This window comes from Centropristis striata, chromosome 10 (genome assembly GCF_030273125.1).
Source record: "Centropristis striata isolate RG_2023a ecotype Rhode Island chromosome 10, C.striata_1.0, whole genome shotgun sequence".
NCBI classification, from domain to species: domain Eukaryota; kingdom Metazoa; phylum Chordata; class Actinopteri; order Perciformes; family Serranidae; genus Centropristis; species Centropristis striata.
The window spans coordinates 6307487-6319958 of NC_081526.1; the positions used below are offsets into that span (position 1 = coordinate 6307487).

Below are 12472 nucleotides of genomic sequence, written 5' to 3' on the forward strand. Positions count from 1 at the left end.
CTTTATTGCACTTGGCACATGTACAGTCCTGTGACAACAGTGAAATATAAGGCTTATGAAATTTAGCATGGAGCTCAGAAACCTTCAGTCTATTGGTCTCCTGTTTCACCCCTGCAGCTGTTAAACCCTAACCCACTGATTCACCATGCTGGATGGATGTGTCATTAATTCCCAACACATCCATTCATCCCGCAGGAAGAATATAAGGCCATCCATTTCTGTCCTATATGTATCACTCTGCTTCTTTTGGTGTTAGCACCCAGAACAATGGACGACAGAAAGAGAAAGATATGATAACAAGGGAGCAAGAGAAAGAAAGAAGATGATCCACCCAAGCTAAATAACAGGCCTGCTAACTCCAGTGGAAAGCCTTAAGCGAGCGGCCCACAACAGACTCTGGTTTCCACTGAGGCTCTGTGTTCTGATAGAGGGCCAAACCAAAGGCTGCCACGGACCCCGGGTAAAGGACGGGGGAGCATGAAGCACACAGACAGAGACTGCTCAATGGGATTCACCACAAACCACCTCGACCTTATAGAGCCTTTATAGTCTGCCCGAGGCGGCACCGACTGACTGCTCCATCGCTGCTAAAAATACACTGAATTAATATATAAATGCATGGAGCCTCACACAGTCAACAGCCATAGACAGATAATGAGAAGTGACATACAGCTGGGAAACTTTACGTCTGCTCTCTTTTCAAACGACCACTAATACAGGATGGCAGGCACAAACATGCACCGTTTAAATAAACACAACATTCCCATAAATAATTAGCATATGGTAAGAAAAGAGCTTAGCATTAACCCCCTATGGTACGGTGTTGTCCTCAGGCAACATATCCATTTTTGTCCTGTCAAATTTCTACAATGCATGTTTTGAGTGATGCGATACTTAAAAAAGAGGGAAGACTATAGGGAACCAATAGCAATGCTTTAATTTGTCACATGACCTCCAGGAGGCCATATTGAAACCCTATAGAAATATAAAGAAATCTTTTTTTTTTATAAAGGAAACAGTTTTACAAATTGGCGCCACAAAAAAATCTCTCAAAACATAATTTCCTGGCCCTTTTCCATCTGGAAAAAAATATATTTTCCTACTGATAGGTGAGTAAACCTTCATTTTTGATAGTTTCATACACTTAGACTGTTCAAGACATTAATTTCAATGGGTCGTTGGTTCAATGGTACAATGTTTCCAACAGGAAAAATTCAGACAGGAAACCGGTTAAAAAAGTTCCTTTTATAATGCTTTTAAATGTAAAATGTTAAGTATTGTACCCTGTTGAAGCTACTGAATCTTTTACACATGTTTATTAAATAAATTATGTTAAAATTAATTTTTAAAACTTGTGCACCGTTATGGTACAATGTTGATTTAGTCTATTTTAAGACAAAAAAACAAATATTTTTTTCCTAACTGGCATCATAATGCGTACCATAAAGGGTTAAAGCTGAACACAAACACGTTCAAAAGTGCCATGAGACCAAATGTTATCATCATCAGTTATCATCCTAGCAGAGACACCTCACATTTACAATTTCATTACAGCATGTCTTCCTTGCTTTGGTTGGTTAGCATCTATTTTTATTTGCCCCCTACATGCTCTATGATATATGGCTGCTGCAGGGCTCTGCCATTAATAACAGACCCAGGGGTCGCAGAACCTCTGTTAAAGTTGTGACCCGAAGAATCAAGGACACATCATGTTTACCCAGATAAAAAAGCCTCCACAGTATCCTTCATGACAACTTTATGACCATGTGATGCTCCATCTGCTATCTCCAATATTAAAAACACTCAAAAAGATATCTTTCTTTTTACTTTTCTCTGTAAAAAAGAAACTTAACCGTCTGGAGTCCATCTATTTATTGAAAATACACACGTTTTATTTACAGTAATAACTTTATTTATATATGATATGTAGACAAGCTGAGAAAGCCAGTTGAAAGGTCAATCATAGGAGCTTTCACAGTGTGCCATTTATGTTTCTAGACCATTTTTAAAATGTGAATTTTCTTTCTACAATGAAAACTATTACTATTCTTAATTTACATTCAAATAGACTGCTTTGTAGTTTTATAATTTATTATTTTTTCTGCTGTTTTTGTGTGTATAAATGGTAAAAAGAAATAAATAAATAAATAAAAAGGTACATTTCCAAAGACACCTGTGTCTTTTGTTTGTATTTTCGGTTCCTGGCAGCTTTATACTTTAATTAAAATAAAATGAAAAATCTAACTGATAGCCAAGTTTGTGTTTGTGAGAAAAAGGAGTCATGCACACTGTAATACATTATTCTGTAGTCATTTCATTTTACTTTATATATTTGATAAAATGTATTAAATATAAACGCGTCCTTGATTTTGAGGCAGTTGTTTAAGTAACTTTAATATAAAAATGTGATGTGATGATGATATAACCTACTTATTTTTAACACATTAAATATAATCTTTATGTGTATGTAATTCTAAATCAAGACAATTTTGAATGAATCCAATATATCCACAATAGAATTAGTCCGTTTTTAATTGACAGGCACTTCCTGTTAAATTGTAATTAACTCAACTTGTAACATAGTTAGATTTAATTAATAGTATTGCGTGCAATCTGTTGCCTCAATTTTATTGAGTAGCTATTATCTATTATTTTTTACAGTGCATGTGATGTAAGGACAGACTGAAAGATGCTAAACAGACAGAAACAAATGCATAGGAAGTTGACAAATTTGACCCAAAATACTGGACTTCAGAGCTTTAAGCTACTCCTATCATCACCATTATCATTACTTTTTCATATTCTGTTTGCTCTTGCAAAGACATGATGCTAACTAGTATGCTAACATGCAGCCAAAGCAAAGATAAAAACCTGTTCTGGACAGTAAATGTCCTGCGGGCCTGTGTGTCTTACCTTGTATCTGTGGGATGTACGGTGCCAACAGCTTGCCTCTTTTCTTCTCATAGCCCTTCTGAGTGATGTCTCCTGTACAGACAGAGACAGAGACACAGAGGAACAGACAGACAGAGAGAAGAGGAAGAAGGGGGGGCAGAGAGATGAGTCATTAGCTCAGCGTGCCCTGGTGTGTGTGTGTGTGTGTGTGTGTGTGTGTGTGTGTGTGTTTGTGTGCCAGGCTGGTTACACTGGCACCACGGGGCACCAAAGGAGAGTCGCTATCACCAACTAGATGTCTCTTTTTCACACAGGAAGTGACATTGCAATTGTTCGACGTGTTTGCTGACAGATACGGCAGCGCGGTGGTTTTTCTACTGAATACTTGAATGATAACATCGACAAGGCAAGAGGCATTTAAAAGATCATTTGTCTGCTGCGCCTGGAACATTTTCTCTTGCAGAGTGTTTTTACCAGGAGTTTAAAAAAAAAAAAAAAAGTACTGCTGATGTCAGCATGAAGTGAGCCCGCCTCAGTTGTCTCCCCACACATAATTAAAAGGCAGTCTGTTAAAAAAGATCTAGCTGCATGTTATTTTAATAGCCCTATTTGAAAGGAATGTCAATGTACAAGCTTTTCCCCAAGACTGGAATTTAAGAAAAATGAAGAAAGAGGAAAAATGAGGGCGGATAGAGAGAGAAAGAGGGTGAAGGTATAGGGCAGAGTAATACCATGGCTTTGTAGATTCAGCAGCGTATAAAGCTGAACTCTGCTAATTGTCTCTAGACTTTGTAAGGTGGATCTAGCAAGGATGGCAGTTATTAAGATGGTGATGAAAAAAGATGCCCATAGTTTCCCTGAACTTGGTTTCCCTTCTGTTGTTTTATTGCCTTCTGGATATCTTCCTACTTCACAGCTTTTCTGTTTTAAATGAGCTATATAAATTAGGTTATTATAACTATTGTGTTTATTATCAGCACAATGAGATATGCAGATTTTAAATTTAGGAACCAGAGAACCCTGGGATCAGACCAGTAATTGTACTGGTGGATACAATGAGTTGAGGTTAGGCCCGTCATGATAATACATATTTTAGGACGATATATTTTCAAAACATGCTAGATGAATAAAACATAAATAAATAAACTACAACTAAAACAATTAAAATAGACTTTCAGGCTCTGTTAACAAATCATTGCAATGAGATAATCATTATGTATTATTTTATTATTAAATTAACATATAAACAGCTGGAATGGCTGCTTGGGAAATATAGTTTTTTGTCAATTCGTACTGCCTGTCAAACATTTGCAGCTTTACTTTAAACACAAAAAAGCACAAAAAGTCACGCATGTACAGGACAATATATTGAGTCCAGAAAAAAACCTATCGTGTCCATTTTTAGTGGAGTTGGACTGCTCCATCCCTAATCACAGAGTGGATTTATAGTGGCTATTTGTCAAAAAGACTTTTTTCATAGAATGAAACTTCCCACAAAAGGGCACTGATGCACCACTTCAGTTGGGCTGTACTCCGGCCATTAGGAGGTTGACTTTCCAGGTCAAACTAATTTTTTGGGTCATTTATTTTCCAGTTCAAAAGCAATCAGGTATGCGTCAGATAAGATAAGATAAGATAAGATAAGATAAGACATATAAAAATGAAATATATTTAGTTTAATAGAGTATGTCCTTATAATCTTCACAGACATAGTTTAGACTGGCTTCATGAGAATCACCTAAATAAATCCATGTCCACACAGGACCTGTTTAAAAGCCAGAGAAGTATGTCACCAATTTGAGTATTTTGTCTGCTTGTAGTTGTTTGGAGATGCAGATGACACTGTGTTTCTATCAGACAGGGTGGGCTGAGGCTGACGGGGAGGAGACTTGTCCTTTTGCACACAAAAGATTGATTCAGTGAGAGCCGGCTGACTGACAGCACCTCTAACACACAAACATTGAGAATGTACATAACTTTGCTCTCATGTATGACCTCTCAGCGCCCCTAAAAAGGGATGTAAAAGGAGAAGAAAGGAAGAGCCTTGTGGAAAATATGTCAGTCAAAGAGCCGGGCTGGAAGGAGTCAGAGTCAAACAGTCATTTGACATGACAAGTGTATTGTTTTGGCAGGAAGCTGGAAGTGCTCAAAACAGTCAACACAAGATCTCAGTGGTGAGATGTTAACACTGGAGTCCAGTGAATAGGGATCACACTGTGTGCTTTATAATAATCTCTACAGCAGCGGTCTCAAACTCAAATTACCTGGGGGCCGCTGGAGGCAGTATCAAAATGACCAAAAAAGACACAAAATTACCAAAACATACTCAGAATTACCAAAAAAGACACAAAATAATTTGAAAAAAGACACAAAATGACAGAAAGAAAACTGAATTGCTTAAAAAAGAAACAAAATGACCAAAAAAAGACACAGAATTACCAAAAAAGACACAAAATTATTTTAAAAAGACACAAAATGACCAAAAAAATACACAAAATGACTAAAAAAGACAACATTATTTAAAAAAGACACACAATTACTGAAAAAATAAACAAAATGACCAAAAAAAGACACAGAATTACCAAAAAAGACACAAAATTATTAAGAAAAGACACAAAATTACCGAAAAAAGACACAAAATGGCCAAAAAAAAAGTAATTAAAGGGACCTTCCACACACAACACGTAAAGTGCCATTCATATAAAACTCACATTAAACTTTCATATCAAGGTGGGGGCCGCGTGTTTGAGACCCCTGCTCTACAGGCTCTCAGTGGGGGTCATTAGGGTGGAGGTCAAGTGAAAAAGCAATAAGTTCAACAGGGCTATCTGGACAGAACAAATTGATTAAAACCCTCCCCATGTGATCCCATTTTCTCATCTCACCTTGGGGAATACTTTATTTTGCTTATTGACTCTTCTAACCTATAAAAAGATATACTGGGCACACACTCAGTTTTCATATCCATCTCATGGCCCTTCATAAGCAAAACCTTTTACTGAGTTATGTCACTCTATGTTACATTTACTCAAAACGCTGCACAAACAGAGAGCATGAAGGATCCCTCCCACGGACGTTTCACCCTGCTGCCGTATGGGAACAGCAGCGGAGCATCGGGGCGTGATCCTCCAGATGCAGCAGCAGCTTCTCCCCCCAATCTGTCACACTCCTTCACACCCACACACACACACACACATGAATCACCTCATAATGTTCCTCACTCCATGTGGTCTACTTGCACTTTAACTGCTTTTAACTGTTGTTTATCGCACTTTGTTTACATTTATTTACACTACTTACACAATTTTTCTGTTATTGCACTTCATGCTTGTACTAGGCCTGGGCGATATATATCCATATAAAAGATATATCGATATATTTTTAAGTGTGATATGGAAATAGACTGCACTACATATATCGATGTAGTTTTTTTTTTTTAATCTTTCTTTATATATAAATGCTGCCCCTTACTAGGTTGTGTTATATTTAGTTCTTTTGTTTTATTTGTTATTATTTTCTCATATAAATATATTTATGTCAGAAAAAGATTGGCCTATTTTATTTCATAGGCGATTTTTATTTCAGATGTGTTTTTATTTAAATGTGCACTTTATGGAGCTTTGATTTTTTTTTTTTTTTTTTTTAAAGGTACTCCTGTTGTTATACAGTATTTATATTCACTTAAATAAACGTTTTCAATAAAACTACTTGTGACATGTCATATTTGACTTTGACTTTGACTGAACATTTGCTCTCACTTTGTGATAAAAATATCAAGATATATATCGATATTCAGCCTAAACATATCGGGATATGACTTTTGGTCCATGTCGCCCAGCCCTAGTTTGTACCTTATCTTGTATCTTGTTCTGTTCCTGTTTCTGTGTCTTTTGTTTTGCACTTAGAAACACATGTTCATGTCTCTATTTACTACATTGTAAAATAGAATGATCCTGTATTTTCACCAACATTTCTTACACTAAATATGTCTAATTTCTCTTTGCTCCTTGAGCTTCTTGAACACAACAGTGTGTCAGTGTGAAGCCAGGTGTTGTTGGTCACACTGGCTGGTCCTGACTCACCACTTACAGCTGAATGGTGCACTGTTAACGTCCAGGAGAGCTGGAGGCTAGCAACAATACAGCGCTGTCCACAGGCCGGGCCGGCTGACCTGACAACGAGTCTTCTGGTGATAAGTGTCTCTGTTTGTATGTGTGTGCATCAGTATATGTTTGCGTGCATGCCAGCATGTCTGAGTGTGCGCACCACAGCAGCAAAGCAGCCTGACAACCCAACAATAGAGGCCTATTCTTTACTGGCAGCTCCAAATTCTGGCTAGCGGCCTCGGTGGCCGAGCCGCCCCTAGCACACACTGATCCATCAAGTTATGTCTTAGTGAAGCTAATCTTTTCATCTGAGAACAAACAGCTTTGTCATTAAATATGGAGGAATGGACTCGGGCATTCATTGGTAAACAATGACCTTTGCGCTGGGTTTAAAAAAGCCAAACAAAAAAGTCTGAGGCACCAAAAGCTCACGATGTTTACTGTTCTAGTGTGTGTTTGTGTATGCTTGCACATATATTTCTGCATGCACTTTTATGTATTCAGACAGATGCTCCGTTTCCCTTCTCTGCTTGAGCTTCGAGTGCCTCCATGAGAGAAAAATGGGAGGATGCAAAGGTCAATATGTGGCCTGCTGCCTGGGGAATAACAGGGTGGGGGGGTGGTGCTGCAGAGTAAGGAGTGATGGAGGGAAGCTTAGCACATACACCAAATTGCACCGTCACAGGGGACAAGCTACAGCTTACAGTTTATTTACAACAGAGTGGGAAACACTTCTTTTGACCCCCCTTTCACCTTTCTGAGCTGACTACAGGCTTTACCATGTAATTGAGCTGTAAAGAAAAGGGAGAAAGCAAGCACCTGGGGGGAGAGCGGCTGGTGGGAGCGAGTAAATAAAAACTGAGAACTGAGGCGTCAAAGACGGAGATGAACCAAAACACAAGGGGGGGGGGAGACACTACACTGTAAAAAATGGCTGTAGATTTTACTGTGAAAAACTGCTAAACCATGACAGTAAAAGACCGTAAAATGATAAATGGGTTAATTCAGTTTCAGTAACAATGAAACACCGTTAATGTATCAGCCAAAACAGTATTTTTTACAGTTAAAAAAAAAAATACATGACTCCACTGTGTTTGTAACAAAAATATACTGTTACATGTATATATAAGACATCCCTTCATTAGGGACCGAGCGCTAACAGTGCGAGGACCCTATTGTAATTGGTCCATCTATTATTATTATTATAATTATTATTATTATTATTAAAGCGGCAAATTAATCACGTTTTTTTGTAAAAATACTTTTTTTCACTGTTAAATGTACTAAACACCATATCTCTAAATATATATATATATATATTGTAATATTTAATGGTGAAATTATTTAATTTATGCAGCATTTATGAAGTATTGTCTATATATATATGGCAGAACAGCGTTTCTTTTGACGGAAAAACGTTTTTACTTTTACTGTAAAATATGGAATAAAATGGCCATCTTTAACGTGAAATCCACAGTGCTTTTATCCTTTTGCGTAATATTAGAAAAAGTTGCACCGTATTTATTACGGTAAAGTTCTGGCAAACACAGCTGCTGGGTTTTTTTTACCGTCAAAACAAAAGTTTTTGTTTTTTTTACAGTGCAGACAGGAGACATCTCTCATGTCGTGATGGTTAGAGAACATCACCAGGGGCTCAGCTGGAAGGTTTTTCTTCACTCAGCCAGCATCAACCTTCATCAAAACCCTCCTCCTCCTCCTTTGTGGCCTCCATCTCTCCACTCTAACCTCTTCACCTCCTTCTCAACCCTGGAGGACTCACTGTCTACACATACTGAACATTCTCCTCATCTTTGACCTCTCTTTTTAATTACCTGCAGCACTTCTTGCTGAGGAGAAACACATAGACAGGTATCATGTAGGGCTGGGCGATATGGCCCTAAAAGATTATCACGATATTTCAGGGTATTTTTGCGATAACGATATTCTTGACGATATTAAAACATATATAGAAAATTATTTTTTAGTCTGTAAAAATACATAAAAATTGTACAACAAAATAAAAAATCAATCATAAATCTAAATGTAGTGTAAATTGCAAATCAACAGTTGCAAAATACAAAAAAATTACTCTTGACTCTTGAGTATTAGCAAATAATAAAAAAATAACCATCTAGGGGGTCCGGTGGGAGAACATTTTGTACATTTTATAGTACAGTGTGATCAATCTCGTCCACTTTGAGAGCTAAATGTGAGCAAATACATCACATAACCTCACATTTTTTTCATAAAAGCCCAAATTTGGTGCCTCTCACACATTCTGATGCCACTATTCCACCATATACACTGATCTTATCATTGCATATTTTCATGAAATATTGTAAAGGAGAATAAAGTTTCTTGTATGTTTATTTTAAGGCATCTTATTTTGACAGCCTTTTTGTAAATTATATGGTGTGGCTCTCATTTTGAAAGCTGCATTGTTTAGCAACAGGAAGTAGCTTTTTGTGATTAACACAACTTTAATTGTTAGCTCACGGAATGTTGCCAATATCATGATATGCATTTTTTTTACCCATAAAAAATACAGGTATAATCGTGAACGATACATGGCACACCCCTAGTATCATGTCTAATGTCTGCATTTTTAGGGATGTAGACTTATATACAGTGGCCCCTGTGTCAAATTAATAATAAAGTGATGAAAAACGATGAACGACAGAACAATTCTGACCTATTTTTTGTTCAAACAATACCTCATTGACAAAAGGAACCCAGAATATGTACATTGTTTCATAGTTTAATTGTTCAATAAAAGCTTGTGTATATATAAAATAAGATCATTATTACTGTCCTGCACTTCCAAAATATAAAAAAAAAAGTAATTGTGCACAAAAATGAGAAAATGTCATTGTTGTACAAAGATAATTGTTATTGTTGGTGAGTCTTATTGTTTCAATGTATTTGTATCTTCCAAATACACTTAAATGAGATGTTTAAATAAGCTAAAATAAAGGTTTTGAATGCTTAAATATCATATTTTCTGTTTTTTAATGTGCCCCTCTGATTAAGCACTGGCCCCTGCTTGGCCCCCACAGGAACATTGGTCTAGAACCGCCACTGCTTATATAACAACAGCCTCCTTCCATCTGAAGTGGCGGGATTTTATTTACCAGAGACCAGAGGCATTTTTTATCCGGAACATCATCCAATGTTGTTACCGCAAACATTCCTCTCACCCTGCACTGAATCTAATTTAGAAAAAAGACACAGTCAATCTTGTGACACTGAACAGTGACAGCCAGAGAGCCCGCTGTCCTCTGCTTTGTCTTATTGACTATAATTGACTGATGGCTATTGAGTGGAGCTGAGGCCCATTAGAGAATTACCTTCTTCTGCCCAGACGGAGCTCTTCAATCAGGAGGGAATACTGAAACACAGCACATTCCTCTACAATCCAGCACAGAAACACATTAAGGACAGATAATGAAGCTCTGGATGAAGATGATGAGATAAGCCTGATGCTGGTGAGGGTCTCACCTTAATAAGACTAGTGGAAAAAGGGTCTCTAACAGGACAGGATTTCTATTGGTCACTGTTGTTTTCTCTCTTCTTTGAGATTCAGAGAGTCAGAGAGGGATGTCAACTCTTGTTCTCAACTATCTCCCAGGGTATCACACACACACACACACACACACACACTAGACACACACACACACTAGACACAGATACAACAGCAGCAGCGAGAGCTTGACAATCCGGCACCATATGTGTTTTCCTCTCCTGCCGGCTGCCTATTAAAAAACAGAACCCACAGCCTGTGTGTGTGTGTGTGTGTGTGTGTGTGTGTGTGTGTGTGTGTGGCTATGAGGGTAGAATCTCTAAGTGCCTGCCTGACTATGAATCTCCCATAATAATCTAGCATATAGCATTATCAGGTTTTACAGCATATCACCCCTACATATTGTTCTATTGTCCTCTATATCTCTCGTATTAAGATATCATGTTTCACAAATGTTATTTCTAAATAAAAGGGGATTGTAACTTGCTACTAATTCTTTTCAATCGGTTAATCTGAGTATTGCTTTCTAGATCAAAATGCAGAAAATATTTTTTTACAAATGTCAACAACAGTCTAAATCTCAAAGATATTCCATTTTTTTGGTCATAGAATAAGATAAAAAAAAAAGTGCAGCATTTGGGGCATTTTTGCAAAAAAATGACAAGTAGTTGATAGTGGCTGATCAATTTTTAAGACATTTTGAATGCATACATCAGACTAGTAGGAGTGTCATGATTCTCCAATTGCATAGTTCAATTAGACTTTCAATTACAGGGACATGATTTAATAAAATGTTTGAATAAAATGTTTTATTTCCACATTGAAAAGCTATGCCAGATCATTGCTTGACAACTGACATTTACATTTCTATTCTTCTTTGAAGGCTACATGGTATCAAGTGTGATAGATATCAAGCCATATTTTTCTGAAATCATCCAAAATCAATTCCTTTTCTTTACATTCTCTCTTTGTCTCCTTTCCCCCCTTTCTTTTGTTTAATTAAAACATTCACCTGGTTGCCTTTTCACTATCCAACACATGTAATCATTCCTTTCTACAGTAATAATAGTTACAGACTCTCTCTCCATCTCCCTACAGTTGTATTTTTAGTGTAATTATTTGCCAAAGGCGACAAAATGCACAATAAACAACATTGAAGATTAATTAAATTGATAGCATATTTTCCATAGATATCGCAATACTATAATTATCATTAGTTATTTTGCCAATGGTAATTGGTGTAGTGACAGAGATAATGCTCTACTGACTGGTACAATACAAATCCATAATAGCCACTTCTAATAAATGCTCCTAAATTCTTCTTTCCCCTGAAATAAAAACCCTTCCACCCTGCCTTCCTAAGTGACAGACAGCCGGGGAGATGGCCCCGCCCACCTTTCCTGTCAGTTCCAGTGCCAGGCTGACCCACAACGTGCCAACAATGCTGCCAAGCCAGCAACCAAGCCGTCTGCCCTTCAGACACAGAAAACCACAGCTAAATATTTAGGCAGGGCAGAATTTGCTCTCTAGGCTTGTGTGCTGCCTCCAACAAAAGCAGATGTAGCCAGCTGTCAGTTAGCATTAGCTCTCCGGCATATAAATGTTAGTTTTACGCATTTGGATTAAGCTTTAGCCCGGACAGGCGCTGAAATCTTGTCTTTTCCAGTGCATACTTGCAGTGGACAGTTTATTTGAAAACCAAAAAGAAAGCTATTTCAGGTATGCACGGTCAGCTCCGAGCATTATTCCTCTCATTCCTGCAGCCCAGAGGAAACAGACATATTCCTGAGCTATTCAGAACTTCTTTCTCACTTCCATCTGACAGATGCTGAGAGTGTCCCACTTATTTTGAAGGGAAAAAAGGAGCAGAGATATGAATATGAATATGAATATGAGACATACTGTAGATGGAGAGAGAGCAGAACCAGATCCAACCACATGTCTAGCTGATAAA

At 37.5% G+C, this 12472-nt stretch overlaps 1 protein-coding gene across 1 annotated transcript in view; it reads right to left on the reverse strand.

Moving 5' to 3' along the window:
- Positions 1-12472, reverse strand: part of dip2a (disco-interacting protein 2 homolog A) — a 152237-nt gene that overhangs the window by 64504 nt on the left and 75261 nt on the right. The window contains exon 2 of the mRNA XM_059343634.1: positions 2914-2985. Coding sequence (XP_059199617.1) covers positions 2914-2985 — 72 coding nt within the window. The remainder of the gene's footprint in view (positions 1-2913; positions 2986-12472) is intronic.